Source organism: Eptatretus burgeri, chromosome 12 (assembly GCF_056783735.1).
Source record: "Eptatretus burgeri isolate ZD-2024b chromosome 12, Ebu_testis_v1, whole genome shotgun sequence".
In the NCBI taxonomy this organism is placed as follows: domain Eukaryota; kingdom Metazoa; phylum Chordata; class Myxini; order Myxiniformes; family Myxinidae; genus Eptatretus; species Eptatretus burgeri.
This window is the reverse complement of record NC_140972.1, coordinates 69,082,563-69,107,862: the sequence shown is the minus strand read 5'-3', so window position 1 is coordinate 69,107,862 and position 25,300 is coordinate 69,082,563. Positions and strand designations below refer to the sequence as shown.

The window sequence follows — 25,300 nt, the reverse complement described above, 5'->3', positions numbered from 1 at the left end:
TGGTTCTCGTGGTCATTGTCATCTTGTTTGTCATCGTGGTCATGGTCATTGCACGTTGAAGATACATTCTCCACCATTTTTTTTTTTTTTTGCAAGGAATGTCCTGTTTTGTTCAGATTTTGTGGTTATCTGTTGTTTCCAATCCTTGGCAGCCACTACCTTGATTGAAGTCGAGTGAAGCAACTCACCACTGAAGTTCCATACCATGTCGCTACAAGACACAACTCAGTTACACAATGATCCTAAATGAGCACCTCAAGAAAAATTAAGTTGCTGCTGAAACATTTGAAAACACCATGTTCACTTCCAAAAAATGGATAAAGCAATACAAAATAAGAAGTTACATTTGTCTGAGAGATAGAGGTGAATACCATTTTGTGTTTACTATTGCAATAATTGTCACTTTTATACCATCTCTGGTTACAAACTTATGTAACTCATGTGAACAAGAAAGAGCCTTTATGGTGTTGCTAGATTTGTGGGGTCTTTCCTTGCAAAGCAGAGTTTATTTACAATGTTTATTTCAGTTGTTTTGTATGCTTGTGGCATGTCATGGAAAAGCAAGGGGCTAGTATGTAGCAGTTGTGAGTAATCACTGTGGTATGTGCTTTTATTACCTCTGCCACCGAGGGTGAAGGAGGTTATGTTTTCACCCCTTTCTGTCTGTTTGTTGCTGTACTTGGCAAAAAATTAAAAAAAAAAGAATTCACAAGTATGTTGATCACCTCCGTTGGTTTGTGTGTTTGTGTGTTTGTTTGTCTGTCTGCTTGCCTCCAGCCCTAACTGCTCAACCTATCGTTCGGAATTATTCAGAGATTGACACCTCGAAGGAGCCTTCTTTCTGGGATGTTTCCTTGAAATCGTGCTTGCCTCTTCATATCCAGGTACCTATCTACTAATTCACATTTAAACTTCTCCACCCCTTCCGCTGCCTTTACTCCATACTTTATAGACATATGGACATTCTAATAGTAATATGTACTTTAGAGATGAAAAAACAAAACCACGTTCTTCATAGCAGAGTTTGTCGACATACCCACATTCTAGTAGTACGTACTTTATAGATGTACTCAAATTTGAATTGCACATATTTTATAGACTTACTTGGTTAAAAAAAAAAAAAAAATATATATATATATATATATATATATATATATATATATATATATATATATATATATATATATATATATATATATATATATATATATATATATATATATAGTGTGTAATACTGTATTCACTTCGCATTCTCATTGTACGTACTTTATAGAAGTGCTTACATTGTCAAATGTACTTTATAGTGAGTGGTACTCACGTTCTAATTGTACATACTTTATAGACATACTCGGTTGAAAAAAAAAAGATAACGCTTAATAATAGCTACCACCAGGTGGCGTTTGTGGTCTACATTAACACATTATGTGCAGATAGACAAGACAGTCGGACAAACAAACGGACCAAAATGCAATACTTTCTCCTCTGACGACGACAATCATTTCGCTCTACAATTTCTTAAATGAGTTCCATATCATTGTCACGTTGACATTTTCCAATTTTTCTATCCAGAGTGTGTCTGCACAGTACTTGCTCCCATAATCACAAAACTTTTCCTTTCACCGATGTAGCATTCCCATCTGAGCACTTGCCTCATGATTCTGAGACGAAGGTTGAAGCACAATTGAGGGGAAACCGAACTATATCAGGACACAGGGTGTGTTGGGGGCATCCCATCAACCTGCTATTCTTGGCCAATGACAATAGCACTTCCATCGCAATGTTATAAGTGCCTCTGTTGGCACTGAATATCATTAACAACACATTGACTCTTAATATCATTGGCAAAGAATAGCTGCCCGAAAGGATTTTCCAAAGTACTCTGCATCCCAATGCACTCCGGGTTCTCAGACGATGTGGATGTCTATTTTTTACTCATTATACAGGACTAGTAGTGGTACCCACGTTGCCCGGTGCTGTTCTAATCCTGTTGGCATCAAATTTGAAGAAATCAAATTTTGTGTTTTTTGTTCCATTTTTTGTTGGGGCCTAAAAGACTCACTGGCACTCACTGATGAACCTCTGTAAGTTTGATGAAGATCCATTTCACCATCTCTCAGAAAAATGGTCACATACGGACACACAGACGGAGAGACATGTCACTCATAGTATAGATTACACATACAAAGATATTGATATCTTTGATCTGCAGGAGTTTTAAACAATGATAACAAAGAGCAAAACTTTTTTTTAAAATATGACACACTTTCTCATAAGTGAAGAGAAATCTCAAACAAAATGGAGTGGTAATAGTACTGCAGCATAGCAAACCAATTGTTCGACTTTTCATAAAAGCACCAAAATTGGTATATATGTTGACTAATGTATCCTGAACAATTCTGGATATGGAGCCACTCGAGATTTTGCCTCGGTCAGCTTTGGCGGCCATTTTCCAAAATGGCCACCATTCTACTTCAACAACATGGGATATCTGTCATTGTTATTCTCTTTGTCGGTTTCTCAGAGGTGATAAATACTCCATGTGATGTGCATTTACAAAGGAAAACAATACAAATGTCATTTGTGTTGATTTATTATATTTCCAACCATTGTATTGGGGAAAAATGGTCATTTTTATGGGAAAATCCATTTTCGCACACAGCATCAGTGACAGGTTCAGAAGCATTTTGTTGTGGTGGTGGTAGTGGTGGAAGTGGTGCTGTAATTGGTAATATTGGTGTTGTAGTAGTAGTAAGTAGTATTAGTGTGGTGACACGGTATCAGCATTCGTGGGGCATGGGAAGAAATCTGCCTGGGCCACATGGCCTCGTTTCCAGAACTGACAGATTCTCTTGTGACCCTGACCACCACGCCAGTCAACATCCAGGATGACACAATTCACTGCATTGAAAGGTTTGTGGTGCTCCTCTATGACCGCACCAGTCCATATACGGACGTCAACGAGGCCAGAAAGAAACTCTTCGCCAAGAGGAACTCCGTCCAGCGCATCCCACCTACCTATGATGCTTTGGAACAGCATGTGAAGAGATCAGTCTTCCAGGGTGGCTATGTCTGGGGGCAGGTCTTGGTCCCTCAACCCATGTTTCCATCACCAACAAGCTGGGGCTGGCGGCAAACAGAGGATGGGTCCTACGAACTGCTCTTGACCACACTCCCTGAGGCTTCAAAAAGCTGCTTCGAGTTGGTGTCGTGTGGCTGCAAAAAAGGCTGTAGAAACCGCTGCAAATGCAAGAAGGCTAATCTGCAATGCACTGGACTGTGTGCTTGTGAAGGAGAATGCCAGTAGACAGACGCAGTAGACACAGACTGAGATATTGGCCTAGCTTATCTCTCTTTATCTATCTCTCTCTGTCTCTCTCTCTTTGGACATATGCTGATGGTGGTTATGTCTGGACAGTGTATGTCTCCGGACGCATCCGTGCAGTGTTCTTCTCCAGATGCGTCCAGGCAGTGCTCGTCTCCAGACACATCCGGGCAGTGTTTGTCTCCGGATGTATCTGGGCAGTGTTAGTCTCCGGAAGCGTCCAGGTGTTGTTCGTCTCCGGACGCGTCCAGACGGTGCTTGTCTCCGGACAACTTGGCTCCGGACGCATCCGGGCGGTATTTATGGCTCGACGAGAGTTTGTCTCTGGATGGGAGTTTGTCTCTGGGCCATGTCTATAGCATGACCGATAGAAAATGGATTTCAGACATTATTTTGTTTCCATCTTCACTGTTATTCGATGCAGAATCATTTTGTTGAAATGGTAAGAATCATAGTTAACGCTCCACCACATGTCTGCCTACCCGTCCTCTCACCTCACACTGTCTTCCCTTCCCCCCACCCCTCCTCACTCCCCCTCCCCCCTCTCTCCTTTCTCCTCCACCTCTTCACTCTCCTCACTATCTCTCTCCCACCCCTCTCTCCTTCTTCCTCCCTCTTTTTCTCCCTCACCCCTTTAGTATTACCATCAGCAAAGCGACGGGTGGTATTTGCTAGTTACAAATAAATATAGATGTTTTGAAGTTTTGAAGTAAAAATGAAAAGCACGGTTCGTCCGTCCATAAGGCCGTGTGACTCCAAGTCTGTGAATTACATTCTGTATGAACGTCAATTGCACCCTGACTTCACAAACATAGTCTATTAATTATGTCATATTGGCATGTAGTTTTAGACCCTTTGGACTGCTGAGACCCCTTCGAATGTTGAATACCCTTTTAGACCCCAAAAGACCCTGAGGACACAAAAGACCCAAAGGAACCAAATGACCCAAAAGTCCCCAGAGGACTCAGGAGAGCCAAAATACCCAGATGACGCAGAAGTCCTCGAGGACCCAAAATATCCAGATGACCCAAAGTTCCTCAAGGACCCAAAAGACCCATAAGACCCTGAGGACACAAAAAGACTCTGAGGACCTAAAATACCCCAAGGACCCAATGGACCCCGATGACCTTACAGATCCTGATGACCCAAAAGATGAAGAGGACCCAAAAGACCTTGAGGATCCAAAAGACCCAGAGGACCTAAAAGACCATGAAGACCCAAAAGACCATCCATGAAGACCCATAAGACCCAGAGGACCCAAAAGACCAAGAGGACCACAAAGAGCCAAATGACCCAAAAGACCCCAAATACCCAGAAGACCCAAAAAGACCCAAAAATCTTCGAGGATCTAAAAGACCACAAAGACCCAATGGACCCTGATGACCCAAAAGTCCCAGAGGACCCAAAAGACCCTGAAGACCCCGAGGATCCAAAAGACCCAGATGACCCCTAAAACCTCAAGACCTTTACACTGCTTCAGTACCTTTAGACCACTGAGACCTTAACACAATTCAGACCCCTTACACCCTTCATGTAGATTAGACCCTTCACCATTTGGAGCTTAAGACCACTTGGACCTTTTTATCTGTTTCGCTCTCTCGCTCTCTCCCTCTCTTGCTCTCTCGCTCTCCCTTATGCCCGGCCATATAATTTAAGTTTCAAACTCCAAGCAAAAAAGAATAGGATATGTGGCAGAGGCCTCAGGCAGGGACTTGCATGGGGGGGGGGGGGATCTAAATTATCGATCCAAATTTGTACCGTCTCGTACCACCTCGTGATGGCGGCAGAGGGTATTACAATTTAGTTTTTTACCTGCGGAATGCTGAGGTTAAAGCACTCTTCGAACAGTTAAATTTATTCTCCTTTCCTTCTCCACCCCCCCTCCCTTTCACCTAATAAACTGGAAGGGCCTATCAAAGCCTGTCATTGTGTGTGACATTTCTAGCAGGAAGGGACCTCAGGATGAATGGGTGTGGACGGGAGTGTGGAGTAAGGGTTAAAGCACTCTGTGCACGGGTAAATTTGTCTTCCTTCCCTTTTCCTTCTCGCCAAAAATTTTTGGCAAACAGGACGACTAATTGGTCCATCAGCGAAGCGACTGGTGGGCTCTGCTCGTTATATATAGTACAATTCTCCAACTCAACTTTAGAAACATGTTGCCACAATGTTAACAAAGTAATGTAACAAATTGAGATTAACATGGCAAGCCTACTGACAGGCTATTGTTAAGCATTATAGCCAAACTGGTAAAGAAGTAGATTTTAATTCCTCCATAGCGCTGAGGTTCCTATAAAGAATCGAGTTTGGTCGTTGTTGATCCCTATGAAGATCAAAGCAAAGCCATCCAGGCAAATTTGCAATAATTCACATAACACAAACAGGCATGCTGATCAGCCAAGAGCTGTGACGATTATAATTGTGACATTTAATGTTTAAAACTGCGACATTTAAAACATTCAACGCAATTCCGATCTGCCAATGATTTATATACTGTAAGTTGAACAACAATCATTCGAGATTGTTAATTAAGTTTTTATTCGAATTCTTTACAACGTTTCTCGAGGCTTGGAAATTAACCAGCCATCCAGTAAGCACATAATATTGAGCTTGGAAGGAAGTAATTATATTTTGAGAAATAAAAAAAAATGTTGATGTTTCCTGGACTATTGTGAGTATCTTGTTCAAAGAAACGTTTGAAGGCTCTATGTAAAATTTTCAGAATGTTATTCGACAGGGGGAGGCCATCTATCAAATCATGTGTGTAAAGTCTCGACATCCCATGACTCTGACTTTCTGCATATAGTGGGTCCAAATGACACGGTGAACTCCAAGCAGAATTAGTCAATGGTATGGAACACAATGCTCCATATATAATGACAAGGTACAGTGGGATATGTGATATTCACAGGATAAATACAGATGGGGCATCCGCAGGAGGATGGTGTTCCCTGTGATGCAGCACTCCTGGCTACGACTGAATTGGAATCGTAGTTGATTGGTAAGTCCGAATCCATCAGCGATTTAGCTCAGTCAACTGGTTTAAATGACGAGCAAACTACCAACTGAGCTTTCCCATCATCCAGATTTACCTGCTTCATTTTATTTATTTATTATTATTATTATTATTTTGTAGATTTGCTGAATGACAGTCTTGTTAATTACTATATGACCGATAATTTACATTTTCCCAGTTTCCACAACACCCGTTATATTATTATAGTCATTAAATCCTAATTTACCATAAGATGCACATGAGTACCGAGAATAAATTTCCAATAATTTCCCAACTGAGCAGCACCCAATCACCTGTTTACCTTTTCTCGGCATTCCCTGCAGCTGTTATTTTATAAATAGTGCAGAATTGAAATTCAGCGATACTCGTATGCGTTTGTTGGGATTACTCGATTCATACACCTGTATTAATCATTCATGTATTTCATTAAGGAATCATTATTCCCTACAACGTAACTACAGCACTCAAATGGTGGAGTTTCAAAAGAGATGATTGTATGAACTTCAGTGTGAACCAAATGTGCTTGATTGTGGTGGAAGGATAAACTTAGTAGGCAATGTGCTCACCTTGAAATGTTCGGGTGAGGAGTTTCATTTCAGATAATCGGACTCAATTAAAAAATAAGTTCTCACGATGTGCTGCCAGCCGAGGTGTCTCAAAGTATCCAATTTGAATCTGCCCATCTGAAATCATGAATTTTAAAAATTTTTGCACCCTGTTCTTTTTCTGGTTTTCATCAATGATTTATCTGACTCTCTGTAAAATCCTCGTTATCTCTTTGCTGATGATTCCACCCTTTGTCATACCATCTGTCATCCCTCAGATCGGCAAGCAGCAGCCGCTTCATCCTCTGCAGATCTGAATAAAATCACAAGATGGTCCAACACGAAGAACGTGTCTTTCCATCCTGACAAATCTCACCCTCTCACGATGTCTCTACGAAAGGACAGTCTGGAACCCCCAGCCCCCCGCCCCCAATCGACGTTTTCACAATCCTCTTTAAGAAGTCCTTTCATTCAAGTTTCTGGGTCTCAGTATCAGCCATGATCTTTCCTGGGAAAGTCACATTTCCAAGCTGGCCTCCAAAGCAAGTCACTGACTGGGCATCCTCCATCATGCAAAACCATTCCTTGGCCCACCTGAGCTCCTGACCACTTACAAAGCTTTCATCCACAGCCTGATGGAGTACTGCTCTCCCCTCTGGGCTGGTGCTCCTGCCTCTCACCTTTCTCAGCTTCACGCTGTGGATTCCAAGGGATTTAGTATCATTGGTGTCTGCATTGATGAGGTTGAGTCTTTGGGTCTCTCACTCTCTCACCACAGGTACGTAGGTTGGTTGTCTTTCTTTCTTTTACCGTCCTCTCTCCGGCCTTGCCCCCCACTCATGCTCTGTCTGAGATATGCCCCCCCCATATTTCCTTAGGGTGCTCAAGGTCTGCCAGCAACTTCCTTCTGGTAAAACTTCTAAAATCAAGAATCACTGCTCACCTTCACTCTTTCATTCTTCTTTTTCATTCCCCATCTTTGTAATAAACTCCCACTCTCTCTCTCTTTAATCCCACTCTTCCCTCCAGGTCTTCAAAACAGCTGTTCACCACCATATCTTGTTTCCCCCGCCATCCAGAACCACGATCTTTTCTACCCCCATTAACCTACCCAAACCCACCTCCTTCAAATTCCCTGCTTTCCTTCCTGAAAAATCTCTGTGGTGTCCCTCTTGTTTACCCTGTGTACCCTGCCCCCATCCCTCTCCCTTCCACAGATCTCCTCATCTCTGTTCCCCACTGTTTTTTCCTTCCATCTTCCACCCCTCTTGTCTCCTGCTCCCATTGTTGTACGTTCTGTGGGTTAGCTCTCATATGAGCCTCGACAGTGTATACAAAAATAATAAATAAGAGCAGATATTTTGGCGAGCCAAAGTAAACTTGGTAATCGATTGTCAAAATATGTATGTTGAGTATATTGTAACAGCATGTAGCCTCTAACCATACATTAAATTTCAGGTCGGTAGGGCATGAGCGGTCACCACGTACACCTGTAATTTGCATGCATGTTGGTGGTTTAAGAACCACATGGCGGTGGCAAATCTGCGGAAGGAATAAATAGAGCAGAGCTTTGGCGGTGGCACATCTGCGGACAGGAATAAGTAGAGCGGAGCTTTGGCGGTGGCAAGTCTGCGGACAGGAATAAGCAGAGCAGAGCTTTGGCAGTGGCAAGTATGCGGACATAAATAAGTAGAGCGGAGCTTTGGCAGTGGCAAGTCTGCAGACAGGAATAAGTAGAGCGGGGCTTTGGAAGTGGCAAGTCTGTGGACAGAATTAAGTAGAGCGGAGCTTTGGCGGTGGCAAGTCTGTGGACAGGAATAAGTAGAGCGCAGCTTTGGCGGTGGCAAGTCTGCGGACAGGAATAAGTAGAGCAGGGTTTTGGAAGTGGCAAGTCTGTGGACAGAAATAAGTAGAGCGGAGCTTTGGCGGTGGCAAATCTGTGGACAGGAATAATCAGAGCGGAGTTTTGGCGGTGGCAAACCTGCGGAAAGGAATAAGCAGAGTTGAGCTTTGGTGGTGGCAAATCTGCGGACAGGAATAATCAGAGCGGAGCTTTAGCAGTTGCAAATCTGCGGACAGGAATCAGCAGAGTTGAGCTTTTGGCGGTGGCAAACCTGCGGACAGGAATAAGCAGAGCGGAGCTTGGGTGGTGGCAAATCTGCGGACAGGAATAAGCAGAGTGGAGCTTTAGCAGTTGCAAACCTGTGGACAGGAATCAGCAGAGTTGAGCTTTGGCGGTGGCAAACCTGCGGACAGGAATAAGCAGAGTTGAGCTTTGGCAGTGGCAAATCTGTGGACAGGAATAAGTAGAGCGGAGCTTGGGTGGTGGCAAATCTGCGGACAGGAATAAGCAGAGTTGAGCTTTGGCGGTGGCAAATCTGCGGACAGGAATAAGTAGAGCGGAGCTTGGGTGGTGGAAAATCTGCAGACAGGAATAAGCAGAGCAGAGCTTTGGCGGTGGCAATTCTGCAGACAGGAATAAGCAGAGTGGAGCTTTAGCAGTTGCAAATCTGCGGACAGGAATCAGCAGAGTTGAGCTTTGGCAGTGGCAAACCTGTGGACAGGAACAGAGTGGAGCTTTGACGGTGGCTCACTTTTAAATGGTGCCTTAAATGCACTGTTCCCAAATGTCCCTGCATGTGGGCTTATGTGCCAATCGTCCTCTTTCGTGTTCTGCCTCCCTCGCATCCTCTCACCTCAATGGCCATGAAACAGGATCTCATTAACAGGGTTGATTAACAAGAACAATGGGACAGGAAAGAAGGGAAGTAAACATGACTGCACACAGGGTAATATCAACTGATGCAAATTAATAAAAATAAATATCATGTGGTTATTTTTAGGTTACCAGACTAACTAGACGGAGGACCCTAAGTCACGTGGTTGAGTTATTGGCGTCCACGGTCGGTAAAACGACCCAACGCGTCACGGAATTGTCCGTGTGCGACGGCCTACAATTACGGGGAGTCTGGTGAGAGCCGAGATAGCTTCCTTATTGGCTAACAGTGGTCTTATTTAACCACCAACAGTGGTGTTATTTAACCACCAACAGTGGTCTTATTTAACGAGTTATTTAACAATAACAGTGGTCTTAAAGGCATCACTCACTTGGATGACATGACAGATAGGGGGATAGGACAAGGCACAAAATAAACCTCCGGCTTGAGCTTTCTGGCTCGCACCTGAACCACCCGTCAAAATTCTCTGAGAGGCGTGCGACTATCAGGGCTCGTCTGCTTCCCGGCATGACAACACATCACAAGCAGCAGGAAGCCATGCCGAGAGAGTTTTAATAACAGAGCGCTGGTGTAGCTGAACATGAAATTGAGCCACGGAGACAGAGTCCATGGAGCAGGGAGTCTATAGTGAAGCAGAAAGGATCCAGGATGCGGATAGGGTGTTAACCCTCTTAGCGATCCATTTTATAGTTTCTCGCAGGGTGGCCCTTATTGCTGCCTGGCGCACGCTGAATGACCAATCTCTGGTGCATTGCACTTCCCCCTCACATGGGCATGCATACTGTAGTTTTGAAGGCTTCCACCACACATGAACACCTGGTGAGGCAAGTGCACTACCACCATTTGTGGTCTTGGGTCCACATGGATGCCATTTACTATCAAAGGCAAACACATATTGAAGATTACAATGTGGAAAACCACAATATACACCAAGTTGGGAATATGGGTGTAGACATGAACAGGTTGGGACTTCACCAAATCAAACTCATCACTGCCTGTCATACAATTATTATGCACGCTTAAGGAGAACATGTACTATTGAAACAACTAAGGATAAGCTTAACTGAGCCCAAATTCTGTTTGCTTCTAAATCTTGTGAACCCAACCCCTTGCTCTCTATAACCAACCGAGGTGGTTACGCCTAACCGCTCCTGTACCGTGTCTTTTGCAATTCTCCTGTACCAAAAAATCTGCTCTGTTACTCTTGCACATCCTCTTTCTGCTTTTTTCATCATAGCATTGACCCGAGGTCATCTTCCATCTGCTTGCAAATCAGGCAACATCACCGCATTACATAAGAATTATGAAAGGCACAAAGACAGACCCCCTTTGTGACAGATCTATTAGCTAACTTCCAATCACCAGCATGGTCATGGAATCCATCATCACAGTTGAGGAAATCCTTTTCTCCAATGGCCTCATCTCATATCACCGATTCGGATTCAGACAATGTCACTCCACCATGGAGATTCTGCTCCAATTCTCCCAACATTGGATAGAGGCCTTCAATGTCAGACATAAGATCAGAGCCGTCTCTCCAGACCAGAGGTCGGCAACATTTTTGTGCAAAAGAGCCAAAGGAGGGGTGGGGGAAAGAGAGAGGAGGGTGGGGGAGTGAGGAGGGGTGGGGGAGTGAGGAGGGGTGGGGGAAGAGAATGCAGTAAAAGGTGAGAGGAAGGGAAGGCAGACATGTGGTGAAGTGTTAATTAGCATTCATATTATCTCATAAAAATGATTCTGTAAAGAATAACAATGAAGATGGAAACAAAATAATGTCTGAAATCCATTTTCTGCTGGTCCTAGTATAAATACCACCCGGAGACAAACACCAAACTGTCCGGAGACAAACACTGCCCGGACACGTCTGGAGATAAACACCACCCAGAGATAAGCACTGCTCAGATGTGTCTGGAGGCAAACATATATATATATATATATGAAAAAATTAAATTAATAAATATATATTTTTTGTATACCTTGTCGAGGCTCGTATGAGAGCAAACACACAACTCACAGCAAAGGGGCATGAGACAAGAGGGGCAGGAGTGGAAGGGACAAAACAGTGGGGGACAGATACTTTAGGTGAACTGTGGAAGGGAGAGGGATGGGGATGGGACGGGGAACATGGTGAAGAGAAGATGGACATGACGGACTTTCAGGAAGGAAAGCAGGGGAATTGAAGGAAGTGGGCTTGGGTGGATTATCGGGGGTAGAAAAGATCGAGGATTTGGATGGAGGATGATAAGAGGTGGTGGTGAACAGCTGTTTTGAAAGCCTGGAGGGAAGAATGGGAAAGAATAGAGTGAGGAAGTTTATTCCAAAGGCGGGAAAAAAGAGGAATGAAAGAGTGAAGATGAGCAGTGATTCGTGATTTTGGTAGTTTTACCAAAAGGGGGTTGTTGGCGGACCTTGAGCACCCTGTGGAAATGTGGTGAAAACAAATCGCTGAGAGAGCAGTGGGGGGGGGGGGGGCAAAGCTGGAGAGGAGTCGGTAGAAGACAGAAAGACCACCGACCAACCTGCGGTGATTGAGTGAGAGGCCCAAAGACTCAGCTTCATTGCGGGAGATGCCGATGATCCTAAATGCCCTGGTTTCGACAGCGTGAAGCCGAGAAAGATGGGAGGCAGGAGCACCAGCCCAGAGGGGAGAGCAGTACTCCATCTGGCTACGGACAAAAGCTTTGTAAGTGGTCAGGAGCTCAAGAGGGCCGAGGAAGGACTTTGCACGATGGAGGATTCCCAGTCGACGACTGGCTTTTGAGGCGAGGTTGGAAATGTGACTTTCCCAGGAAAGGTCATGGAAGATAGTGAGACCCAGAAGCTTGAAAGAAAAGACTTCTTCCAGAGGATTGTTGAGAAAGTGGATGGGGGTGTTTTCTAAACGGTGCTTTCGAAGAGACATAGTGAGAGTGTGAGATTTGTCTGGATTGAAAGACATGTTCCACATGTTGGACCAGTTTGTGATTTTATCCAGATCTGCAGTGAGCGAAGAAGCTGCCGCTTGCCGGTCTGAGGGATGACAGATGGTACGGCAGAGGGTGGAGTCGTCGGCGAAGCGAAATAGAGGATTTTCCAGAGAGTCGGAGAGATCATTGATGAAAACCAGAAAAATAACAGGGCCCAGAACGTTACCTTGAGGAACTCCAGCCTGCACAGGAAGAGGGGATGAAAGAACTCCATTTAGGGCCACACGTTGACTGCGACAGGAGAGGAAGTCTGCGAGCCATGAGTGGAGATGGCCTTGAATACCATGGGAAGAGAGTTTGGCGAGTAGTGCAGGGTGCCAGACTGTGTCAAAAGTACGTGATATGTCCAGGGATACGGCTCGGATTTCCTGTCTGGCATTGAGGACCTCAATCCATTGATGGGAGAGCAGAAGCAGCATATCCAGGGGAGAGTAACCTGGTCTGAAACCAAATTGATGATCGGAAATCAAGACATTGGAGAAGAGGAAGGATTTCATATCTGAAGCGATGATGGATTCCATCACCTTGCTGATGATTGGGAGAAGGCTGATTGGTCTGTAGTTACAGGGATCTGTTTTTGCACCTTTTTATGCAGGGCAGTGATGTTAGCAGATTTCCAAGCAGATGGCAGATGACCTTGGGCAAATGAGAGGGTGAATAGAACAGAGAGAGGGTGAGCAAGAGCAGAAGAGCAGGTTTTGAGGACACGTGGGCTGATGCCGTCTGGACTGGTTGCAGAATCTGAGTCGAGGTCAGAAAGCAAGCTCTCCACCTTGTTAGGAGAAAAGGACACAGAGTCCAGGGACAGTTGGGTGCGACTGGGTAAGGTGGATAGAGAAAGTGATGGGTTTAGGACACAATATTTAGCTGCAAACACCGAGTTTAGGCATTCAGCTTTTTCACTTGCGGTATCAGCAGTGTGGCCATTTGAGGTAAGGGAGGGGATGGAGGGGGAACATACACCAGAAACAGATTTGATTAAACGCCACCAGGATTTTGAGGAGGGAGAGAGGTTTGAGAGTTCAGAATTGAGATGAGAAAGATGTTGTTTTTCTGGCTCTCCTGAGGGTAGATACACACTTGTTCCGAGCTTTGTGGAAGGAACTGAGATTGCCTTCAGTTGGGTTTGCTTTCCATGAGGCAAAGGCAAGTTGTTTCAGGGCAACTGCCTCGCCACAAGCTTCAGTAAACCAAGGGCGGGAGGAAGGGTAGGACAACTGAACACGAGAGGGGATAAATCTGTGCATGAGGGAGAGCAAGTTTCTTTAAATGAATTCCCAGGATGAGTTGATGTTTGAGAAAGTAGTGATAGGAGACCAGTCTGTAAGTTTGATGGTTGCTCAGAGACCCTGCCAGTCGGCTTGAGTGAAATGCCAGACACGACAGCGGTGAGGTGGTTCTCTGATGACAGCCAGAGAGATGTCCACTTTGACAAGGACGTGGTCAGAAGAGCCGATTGGAGTGGAGAAAGAGCAGCAGATATTGTCAGGGAAATTTGTCAAAATCAGATCCAGAAGAGATGGAGTACCATTGGTTGAGATCCTGGTCGGGAAGTTGACCGATTGAGTCAGTCCTAATGAGTCGCAGAAAGCTTTTGCTGAGGTGCCATGCCAGGTGAGAGAGGTACCCACACCTTGCCAACTGGCATGATGACAATTGAAGTCACCACAAAAGAGGAAGAGAGAATTTGGATGAGAAGATAGAAGATGGTCCATGTTTTCGGATAGTGAGGTGTAGATGGAGTCATCACTGTTCGGTGGACGGTACAGTACACATATAAACATGAGGTGGGAGTTGAGGGGAAGCCGTAGCCAGAGGTATTCCTGGGGGTGTGGGGGAGTGAGGGCAGTGCATGGAGAGTGAGGAATAGAGTCTTTGATGAAGAGAGCAACACCTCCACCAGGACGAGGCTCAGGTCTGTCATACCGTAAGAGGGAGTAACCGGGGAGAGCTACTTGGGAGTCAGACACGTCTTGGGAGAGGAAAGTTTCTGTTAGGCAGATAATGTCTGGTTTGTCAGTGGCAACCTGTATGGAAAGATCTCAAAGGTTTGAGCGAAGGCCCCAGATATTTGAGGTCCACACTTTTAATGAAGAGGTAGGGGAGGAGGCTTTAGGTGCAGGGGGTGGAGGGGAGGGGGAGGGTAGGACAAGGGACGAGGGGGGGAGGTAAGGAGGGTTGTTGAAAGAGTGTGGGGTATTGCAGAATAGCTAGGGGAGGGGGCTGAATTAGGAGAAAAGGCTCTGTGGTGCTGGGGGAGAGGGGGGACAAGAGACAAGGAAGAAGGCAGTTTTTTTATTTTTTTTTTTTTTTTTTTTTTTTTTTGTATACCTTGGTCGAGGCTCGTATGAGAGCGAACACACAACTCACAGCAAGGAGGCATGAGACAAGAGGGGCGGGAGTGGAAGGGACAAAACATTGGGGAACAGACACAGGTGAACTGTGGAAGGGAGAGGGATGGGGATGGGACGGGGAACATGGCGAGGGGAAGATGGACATTAAAGGGACTTTCAGGAAGGAAAGCAGGAGAATTGAAGGAAGTGGGCTTGGGTGGATTATCGGGGGTAGAAAACATCGAGGATTTGGATGGGGGAAGATAAGAGGTGGTGGTGAACAGCTGTTTTGAAAGCCTGGAGGGAAGAATGGGAAAGAATAGAGTGAGGAAGTTTATTCCAAAGGCGGGAAAAAAGAGGAATGAAAGAGTGAAGATGAGCAGTGATTCGTGATTTTGGTAGTTTTACCAGAAGGGGGTTGTTGGCGGACCTTGAGCGCCCTGTGGAAATGTGGTTGGGACAAATCACAGAGAGAGCAGGGGGGCAAGGCTGGAGAGGAGTCGGTAGAAGACAGAAAGACCACCGACCAACCTGCGGTGATTGAGTGAGAGGCCCAAAGACTCAGCTTCATTGCGGGAGATGCCAATGATCTTAAAAGCCCTGGTTTCGACAGCGTGAAGTCGAGAAAGGTGGGAGGCAGGAGCACCAGCCCAGAGGGGAGAGCAGTACTCCATCAGGCTACGGACAAAAGCTTTGTAAGTGGTCAGGAGCTCAAGAGGGCCGAGGAAGGACTTTGCACGACGGAGGATTCCCAGTCGGCGACTGGCTTTTGAGGCAAGGTTGGAAATGTGACTTTCCCAGGAAAGGTCATGGCAGATAGTGAGACCCAGAAGCTTGAAAGAAAAGACTTCTTCCAGAGGATTGTTGAGAAAGTGGATGGGGGGTTTTGTAAACGGTCCTTTCGAAGAGACATAGTGAGAGTGTGAGATTTGTCTGGATTGAAAGACATGTTCCACGTGTTGGACCAGTTTGTGATTTTATCCAGATCTGCAGTGAGCGAAGAAGCTGCTGCTTGCCGGTCTGAGGGATGACAGATGGTACGGCAGAGGGTGGAGTCATCGGCAAAGAGAAATAGAGGATTTTCCAGAGAGTCCGAGAGATCATTGATGAAAACCAGAAAAAGAACAGGGCCCAGAACGCTACCTTGAGGAACTCCAGCCTGCACAGGAAGAGGGGATGAAAGAACTCCATTTAGGGCCACACGTTGACTGCGACAGGAGAGGAAGTCTGCGAGCCATGAGTGGAGATGGCCTTGAATACCATGGGAAGAGAGTTTGGTGAGTAGGGCAGGGTGCCAGACTGTGTCAAAAGCACGTGATATGTCCAGGGATACGGCTCGGATTTCCTGTCTGGCATTGAGGACCTCCATCCAATGATGGGAGAGCAGTAGCAGCATATCTAGGGTAGAGTGACCTGGTCTGAAACCAAATTGATGATTGGAAATCAAGCCATTGGAGAAGAGGAAGGATTTCATGTCTGAAGCGATGATGGATTCCATAACCTTGCTGATGATTGGGAGAAGGCTGATTGGTCTATAGTTACAGGGATCTGTTTTTGCACCTTTTTATGCAGGGCAGTGATGTTAGCAGATTTCCAAGCAGATGGCAGATGACCTTGGGAAAATGAGAGGGTGAATAGAACAGAGAGAGGGTGAGCAAGAGCAGAAGAGCAGGCTTTGAGGACACGTGGGCTGATGCCGTCTGGACCGGTTGCAGAATCTGACTCGAGGTTTGAAGGCAAGCTCTCCACCTTGTCAGGAGAAAAGGATACAGAGTCCAGGGACAGTTGGGTGCGACTGGGTAAAGTGGGTAGAGATAGTGATGGGTTTGGGACACAAGATTTAGCTGCAAACACCGAGTTTAGACATTCAGCTTTATCACGTGTGGAATCAGCAGTGCGGCCATTTGAGGTAAGGGAGGGGATGGAGGGGGAACATACACCAGAAACAGATTTGATTAAACGCCACCAGGATTTTGAGGAGGGAGAGAGGTTTGAGAGTTCAGACTTGAGATGAGAAAGATGTTGTTTTCTGGCTCTCCTGAGGGTAGCTACACACTTGTTCCGAGCTTTGTGGAAAGAACTGAGATTGCCCTCAGTTGGGTTTGCTTTCCATGAGGCAAAGGCAAGTTGTTTCAGGACAACTGCCTCGCCACAAGCTTCAGTAAACCAAGGGCGGGAGGAAGGGTAAGACAACTGAACACGAGAGGGGATAAATCTGTGCATGAGGGAGAGCAAGTTTCTTTGAAAGAATTCCCAGGATGAGTTGATGTTTGAGAAAGTAGTGATAGGAGACCAGTCTGTAAGTTTGATGGCTGCTCGGAGACCCTGCCAGTCGGCTTGAGTGAAATGCCAGACTCGACGGCGGTGAGGTGGTTCTCTGATAACAGCCAGAGAGATGTCCACTTTAACAAGGACGTGGTCAGAAGAACCAATTGGAGCGAAGGAAGAGCAGCAGATATTGTCAGGGAAATTTGTCAAAATCAGATCCAGAAGAGATGGAGTACCATTGGTTGAGATCCGGGTCGGGAAGTTGACCGATTGAGTCAGTCCCAATGAGTCACAGAAAGCTTTTGCTGATGTCCCATGGCAGGTGAGAGAGGTACCCACACCTAGCCAACTGGCGTGATGACAATTGAAGTCGCCACATAAGAGGAAGAGAGAGTTTAGATGAGAAGATAGAAGATGGTCCATGTTTTCGGAGAGTGAGGTGTAGATGGAGTCATCACTGTTCGGTGGACGGTACAGTACACATATAAACATGAGGTGGGAGTGGAGGGGAAGCCGAAGCCAGAGGTATTCCTGGGGGTGTGGGGGAGTGAGAGCAGTGCAGGGAGAGTGAGGAATAGAGTCTTTGATGAAGAGAGCAACACCTCCACCAGGACGAGGCTCAGGTCTGTCATACCGGAGGACGGAGTAACCAGGGAGAGATACTTGGGAGTCAGACACGTCTTGGGAGAGGAAAGTTTCTGTTAGGCAGATAATGTCTGGTTTGTCAGTGGCAACCTGCATGGAAAGATCTGAAAGGTTTGAGCGAAGGCCCCGGATATTTGAGGTCCACACTTTTAATGAAGAGGTAGGGGAGGAGGCTTTGGGTGCAGGAGGTGGAGGGGGCGGGGAGGGTAGGACGAGGGACGAGGGGGGAGGTAGGGAGGGTTGTTGAGGGAGTGTGGGGTATTGCAGAATAGCGAGGGGAGGGGGCCGAATGAGGAGGAGAAAAGGCTCTGTGGTGCTGGGAGAGAGGGGGGACAAGAGACAAGGAAGATGGCAGTTGAGTATTTGAGGAGGTGGAGTGAAGAGATGGAGGTGAGAGGGCAGTGGAGGGAGGGAGGTTGGTGGATGAGAGGGGGGCGAACTTAGAGACGGAAGAGTGAGGGGGATGAAAGGGGGGAGAAAGGGGAGGGGGGAATTTTTGAAAGAGGTGAGAGGGAGGCTTGGAGGGAGAAGAGTGGGATGGTTGCTTTGAGAGTGAGAGTGAGGGGTGAGGCGGGTGAGTTGGCACTGAAGTTGGAAAAAAAGAATGGTTGATGGAAAGCGAGCATCCATGGCAAACTGTGGTTTTTAAAAGTTTTAGGTCAGAGATGCGATTTAACACAATTGTTGATGGATGCAATGAAGGCGAATTCAGAGCATGGAGAGAAGAAGCGCTGTAATAGTTGGATTTTTTAGGCAAGGAAAGAAGGAGAGGTCGAAATGAAAGCAGTCTGTTGAAATAGCAGAAGAGTAGTGCATTGTGAAACAGTAAAGAGTACCACATGTGTGAGAGAGGAAGATGAAGCATCATAAGATCGTTTTTGTTGTTAATATTAATGTATGAGAGAGTTCAACAGATTAGGTCATGGAAATGTAAAAAAAAAAAAAAAAAAGAAATCGAGGAAGACGAGGAGGAAGTTAAGAGGAAGAAGAAGTAGCAGAATCGGGAGAAGGTGAGCGTGTTGTTGTTGTTGTTGTTGTTGTTGGGTATATTTTTTTTTTTTTTTTTTTTTTTTTTTTTTTTTTTGAGATAAGAAAGAGATTAGTTGGGAGAATGGGGGATGTTTGGAAAGTGGGGAGGATGAAAATTGAAGGTAATGGGGAGGATAGAAATTGAAGGTAATGGGGAGAAAAAACAAACAAACAAACAAAAAAAAACGATCGAACACCAAGTGGAACCGGTAGGCCTCAAGCCTAGGACTAGGCCTCAAACACCAGGTAAGAACGTCGACATAAATACTCACAAAATAGCACGATTTTTGAAACAAAACCGAACTAGGAACACACATTAACATGTAGGTGAGAAAATTAAACAGTTAAAACGGGACAAATAACAACCGGAACTTAACTTTGAGAATGTCAGCAGGGAGCCCCGAAGGAGACCTCTTGCCGCTCAAAACCGGAACCGGAAGAAGTCAGTTGAGGATTTGAGGAGGTGGAGTGAAGAGATGGAGGTGAGAGGGCAGTGGAGGGAGGTAGTTTGGTGGATGAGAGGGGGGGCAACTTTGAGAAGGATGAGTGAGCGGGATGAAAGGTGGGAGAAACGTGAGGGGGGAATTTTTGACAGAGGTGAGAGGGAGGCTTGGAGGGAGAAGAGTGGGATGGTTGCTTTGAGAGTGAGAGTGAGAGTGAGAGGTGAGGGGGGTGAGTTGGCACTGAAGTTGCAAAAAAAGAATGGTTGATGGAAAGCGAACATTCATAGCAAACTGGGGGTTTTTTTAAAGTTTGAGGTCATTGATGCGATTTAACACAATTCTTGATGGATGCAATGAATGCGAATTCAGAGAATGGAGAGAAGAAGCGCTGTCATAGTTGGATTTTTTAGGCAAGGAATGAAGGAGAGGTCGAAATGAGAGCAGTCTGTTAAAATAGCAGAAGAGTAGTGCATTATGAAACAGTAAAGAGTACCACATGTGTGAGAGAGGAAGATGAAGCATTACAAGATCGTTTTTGTTGTTAATATTAATGTTTGAGAGAGTTTTCAACAGATTAGGTCATGGAAGTGTATAAAAAAAAATCGAGGAAGAAGACGAGGAGGAAGATAAGAGGAAGAAGAAGAAGAAGCATAATCGGGAGAAGGTCAGAGTGTTGTTGTTGTTGTTGTTGTTGTTGTTGTTGTTGTTGTTGTTGTTGGGTATTTTTTAATTTAATTTTATTTTTTGAGATAAGAAAGAGATTCGTTGGGAGAATGGGGAATGTTAGGAAAGTGGGGAGGATGAAAATTGAAGGTAATGGGGAGGATAGAAATTGAAGGTAATGGGGAGAAAAAACAACAAAACAAACAAAAAAAACCGATCGAACACCGAGTGGAACTGGTAGGCCTCAAGCCTAGGCCAAGGCCTAGGCCTCAAACACCCGGTAAGAACGTCGACAAAAATACTCACAAAATAGCACGATGTTTGAAACAAAACCAAACTAGGAACACACAGTAACATGTAGGTGAGGAAATTAAACAGTTAAAACGGGACAGATAACGACCGGAAACTTAACTTTGAGAACGTCAGCAGGGAGCCCCGAAGGAGACCTCTAGTCGCTCCAAACCCGGAACCGGAAGTCCCAATATAATATATGTATTAATAACTAAATATATAAATATAAATATAAATATAAAAAAAATATATATATATATATATATATATATATATATATATATAAATATATTATTTATGGATGGCTTTGGGGAGGGGAGTTTGCAGAGAGAAAATGGAATTCTGGACACACACACACACACACACACACACACACACACACACACACACACACACACACACACACACACACACACACACACGGTCTGCCTGGCAAGCATGCAATACATCGTCCATTATAAAGCTTGCAGTGTTAGCATGCGAAAATTCTGAGGATATCCAAAGATTCAATAGCTCAGTGGGCAGTCACTGCATAAGTGATGAGGTCATTGGGTTTGAGTCCGAGGTTGAGTCAGAATTTATATTTCTATACGAGGTTTATCCCGAATATATGTGTGCACGCGCACACACACGCACGCACACACACTCAGCCTCGCAGGTATGCAAGACATCAGCCATTATAAAGCTTACAGTGTTAGTGTGAGAAAGTTATGAGCCTTTCTCTGGACTCAATAGCTCAGTGGGTTGTCACCATGTAAATGATGATGTCCTTGTGTTTGAGTCCTGGGTTGAATCAATTTTTTCACATTAGCCCCATGCAGGAATTTATTCTTGTTTATTATATTGCTTCATGATATAATGCATTCCCTGCAATTTTGTAATGTTTATTAAATTGCAGTGAATGCATTAAATCATACAGTTCAATGAAGCTGGTTAATTTTGGAAGGTTCCTCAATAAGTTGTTCACTCAATATAATTCTGCCAAACAGTGGAAAAACATGTTTAATGCTTTGGAAATTCCAATCGTCTTGTGCATGTATGGATAAGGAGGGAACAGTCTTGCTTGCTTCAAGTAAATCGATATTTCGGCTTAGTTATTCAATTCGTTATTTCTTTAAATTATCAGATTTCACTCCAGATTTCGACACCTGTTTAGTCCAGATGATATCTGATCCTCAAAACCGAAATATTATTTCGATGGTATACTTTAATCAGTCCATGAGAGTAGATCATGGAAAATTGTATCGTATAATGTATGAAATTGCTCCAAGCTCCTAATTTGAAAACTATCGTACTTACAAAAGCGATGTATACAGCGATTTGTATCTGTGATGAACAGGTATTCGATAATATGAATGAGGAAAGTGAAAAAAAAAGTTATCATTGAGAAATTGTTATGGCCTGTTCCAAGTGAAGGCATGGTTGAGCAGGCCAAAAAACATGGCGGCTTCAGACCCCAGGGAGGTTACCCAGGAAACACCTTAAGACCCCCAGAGAGCGAGGTGCCGATGATTGCCTGATGAAGGATATAACTAAATAACGCTGTTAATTACTTTCAAAAGGAGTGCTTTAATTAACCCAAACACACAATTTTCAGTCATGTACTTCCTTGGAGTTTTCTTAGTATACACCTAAAGTTTCAAGCTGCTAAGTTTTATGGTTTTGGAGTTGAATTAATACTGCTCGGCCAATGAATTAATACCAAGTGAGGTTGACTCGGCCTGTCATCATTCTGAGGTCGGCAAAATGATTACCAGCTTGCTGGTATCCTGTGTCGGAGTGGCGACCTGTTCAGGATTGTGTCCAATAGTCAAGGAAACTGCTTTGGCAGCACCAACGCTCTGCACAGAGTATGGTGCCGATGGATGGATGGATGGTGGGCTTGGGATCCCTAGGTCCTAAGTTCAAATCCTGCTCAGCTGTTGAATTAATACCAGGTGGGGTTGTCTCAGCCTGTCATTCTTGTGAGGTTGGCAAAATGAGTTTCAGCATGCTGGGATGATTAAGCCATTTGAGTATCCTGTGTTGGAGTGCTCACCTGTCCAGGATTGTGTCCAATAGCTTAGGAGACTGCTTTTGCAGCACCAACACTCTGACAGAGTATGGTTCCAATGGAATGGAATTAGACAGGTCCTGGTACTTCGAGCAGTGCTGGATTAACCATTAGGCAGACAAGGCGTGTGCCTTAGGGCCAGCCAAAAATTTGGGGCAAAAATTCTTTTCAGATTAAATATTTGTCTTTTTTTGTATTAAATATTTTGTTCTTAAATCAGTTCATCTTTTGTCTGGGGTCCATTTCCATGAGCCCGAAATCTAATTTAAATATTTCAGGCCATTCTCTAAAATTTCAAAATGTGCCTGAGGTCTAGCCGAGGCTGAATCGGGCACTGACTTGGAGGCATTGGAGATGGAGGGGTACAGGGATATTGGAAAAAACTTGTTGATCGTTTGAGTATGGATGGGCGATTGTGTACATCTGTGGTGGTTGTGATGACTGTGAGAAGGTCTCATCAAGTGAAAGTGTGTGGTTGGTGATGTGCATTGTTCACCCAAAAACAGTCTTTGCCCACCCAATCCCCCAATTAAAAAGTTTATTTCATTTTCTACACCATTGTGATATCCCTTAGCTTGCCAAACTTTTCTCATCCTCATTCCTCCCCTCATTTTCACTCCTACCAAATTAAGTCATTAGTTTTGACGGATTTATTTAATCTGGTGTTCGTGGAGCGTGCAGGCATGATGGGCCGAATGACCTCCTCCTGTGCCAAATTTCCTTATTATAGTTTTGTGGCCAAGCACGGCAGCCGGTACCCCCCCCCCAAAACCCCCAGCCAGGCACCCCAGGGGGTCGTCTGAGTCGCTTGCTCCTAAATCCGGGCCTGGGTGTGTCATGGACGGTGAAAAAGGAAGAGCATTGGCAGTTTTGAAATGTGGTTTTGGAAGCGAATGTTAAAAATCCCATTGACTGCGCAAGAGGAACAAACAAACTGTTACACCTTGTGCACATCATGTGCATGGAAAACGAGTCTGGAAAAGTTATAACCATGCAGGGAATCAGTGAAGGAGGAAGAGGAAGAGGCTGACTTTGTGTATGCTGGATGGATGGGGTAAAGGATGCAACCAAGCTGTCTCCACCAGAGATTCGGAAAGCAGTGAAAGATAGGGATATGTAGAGAAATCTGATCATGAATGTCATCATCACAAGTTGAGCACAACTTTACAAAAGAAGGTGTGTGTGTGTGTGTGTGTGTGTGTGTGTGTGTGTGTGTGTGTGTGTGTGTGTGTGTGTGTGTGTGTGTGTGTGTGTGTGTGTGTGTGTGCACGTGATACAATGTCTTATTTCACACTGTTTGTAATGCCAGAAAAGTACTTGATTAGACCAAGGGCTTTATCATCAACTTTGTCCCATTGGGCTACCAGACTCGGTGGTGTAATGGTGGGAGCATTTGCTCCATGTCTGGGCGGTTGGTGGTCCGAACCCCAGCTAAGGAATGCCAATGATTTTATAAATGGTCGTATTAGCTTCTTGATGCAAAGGATTTAAAGATAGAGAATGAACAAACAACACTGGGAAGGCAATAGCAAACCACCCAGTGTGTCACCCTTGCTGAGAAACTGCTTTAGCAGTCACCATTGCCCTGTAGAGTATGGTTCATCAAAATCAAAATTTATTGGACTTAGCTGCAGTGCATTTCCAATGGAAAGCTTATTGTGTTAAAAACCCTTTTGGGAACATTTTATTTCACTCAATTGACCTTGCAAACAGGAAACATTTTTCCCAATGGTCTGAGTTCACCTTTTATATTGGGAATGTTTGCTGCTATCTGGTGAGGTAGGGACGCAGGGTACTGTTATATTTCCGAAAGAACCAAATGAAACATCAAATTCCTTGGGTCTCCTTATGTTGGCTTGATCCCACCTATGGTGATGATCGAGTCAGAGCAATGTACTCGCTTTCTTCACTCGATGGAGTGAAAATGTGCCCCAAGATTTAAAGGTACTTCCTGACAGTTATGTAATCAATTCCTGGCGAGGAAAGCACACATTGAGTTCCGAGTCATGAAATCTCGACTTTGAAAGGCAAGTTTGTCTTCTTTCCCATGCTGTTCTCAGGTTCCTGAAAGAGGTGGGGGTGTGAGGTTTGATGGGTCTCCATAACATCACATGCAGAACAAGGACTTTAAATGACCTCATCCTACTTTTACATTTATAATACAAGGTTATTAATAGACAATGGATAAACTAACATCGTAAGCATGATGTTGGCTTACTGGTTAGGGTGGTGGGTTTTGGATCCTCGGATCCTGAATTCAAATCCCACTCGGCTGTTGAATTAATACCAGGTGGGGTTGACTGCTTGTCAAATTTCTGAGGTTGATGAAATGAGTACCAGTGTACTGGTATAGGTGCACTGCATCAGTGACACAGCTGTGCTCCAACAAAAATGATAGCGACCTGGCAGCCAAGCTGCCATGAAGAAGAAGAAGAAGAAGAAGAAGAAGAAGAAGAAGAAGAAGAAGAAGAAGAAGAAGAAGAAGAAGAAGAAGAAGAAGAAGAAGAAGAAGAAGAAGAAGAAGAAGAAGAAGAAGAAGAAGAAGAAGAAGAAGAAGAAGAACTAACAGTGTATGGGATTTTAACCTGGGGTGGCATATTCACAAGCTTAATGAGTAAAACAGACCAACTCTTGTTGAGTTGTGGTGCAGTATTCCTGAAACTTTTGGAAGTTGGTTTAGTTCTATTATAATGTATAAAATGGGACAGAATTTGTTCCAAATTGAAGAGGAATACTGCAGTAAGTATATCCATTCAGCAGGAGAAGAATATGTGAGGCAAAACTTTTATGAGTCACAAAATGTCATCCATATCTGTCTAGTTAAATAATTTATCTGTGACAGCGAGTCAATAATTCATTATATATGCTGGTGCATCATTACTCATTCATTCATTAAAACCTATTCAGCAGTTTTCTGCATCATTTCTGAGTGCTTTGTCTCTGATGCACCCCTCCAAATCCTTCCTCCCTCACTCCCCGTAGATAAGGTCA

General features: G+C 44.6%; 1 protein-coding gene across 1 annotated transcript in view; it reads right to left on the bottom strand.

Moving 5' to 3' along the window:
- Positions 1–8,921: 8,921 nt before the first annotated feature.
- LOC147015867 (uncharacterized) overlaps positions 8,922–25,300 on the bottom strand; it is a gene marked incomplete at its 5' end in the record, with an annotated part of 50,769 nt that continues 34,390 nt past the window's right edge. Inside the window, 2 exons of the mRNA XM_085849132.1 lie at positions 8,922–9,038; positions 9,127–9,346. Coding sequence (XP_085705258.1) covers positions 8,922–9,038; positions 9,127–9,346 — 337 coding nt within the window. The remainder of the gene's footprint in view (positions 9,039–9,126; positions 9,347–25,300) is intronic.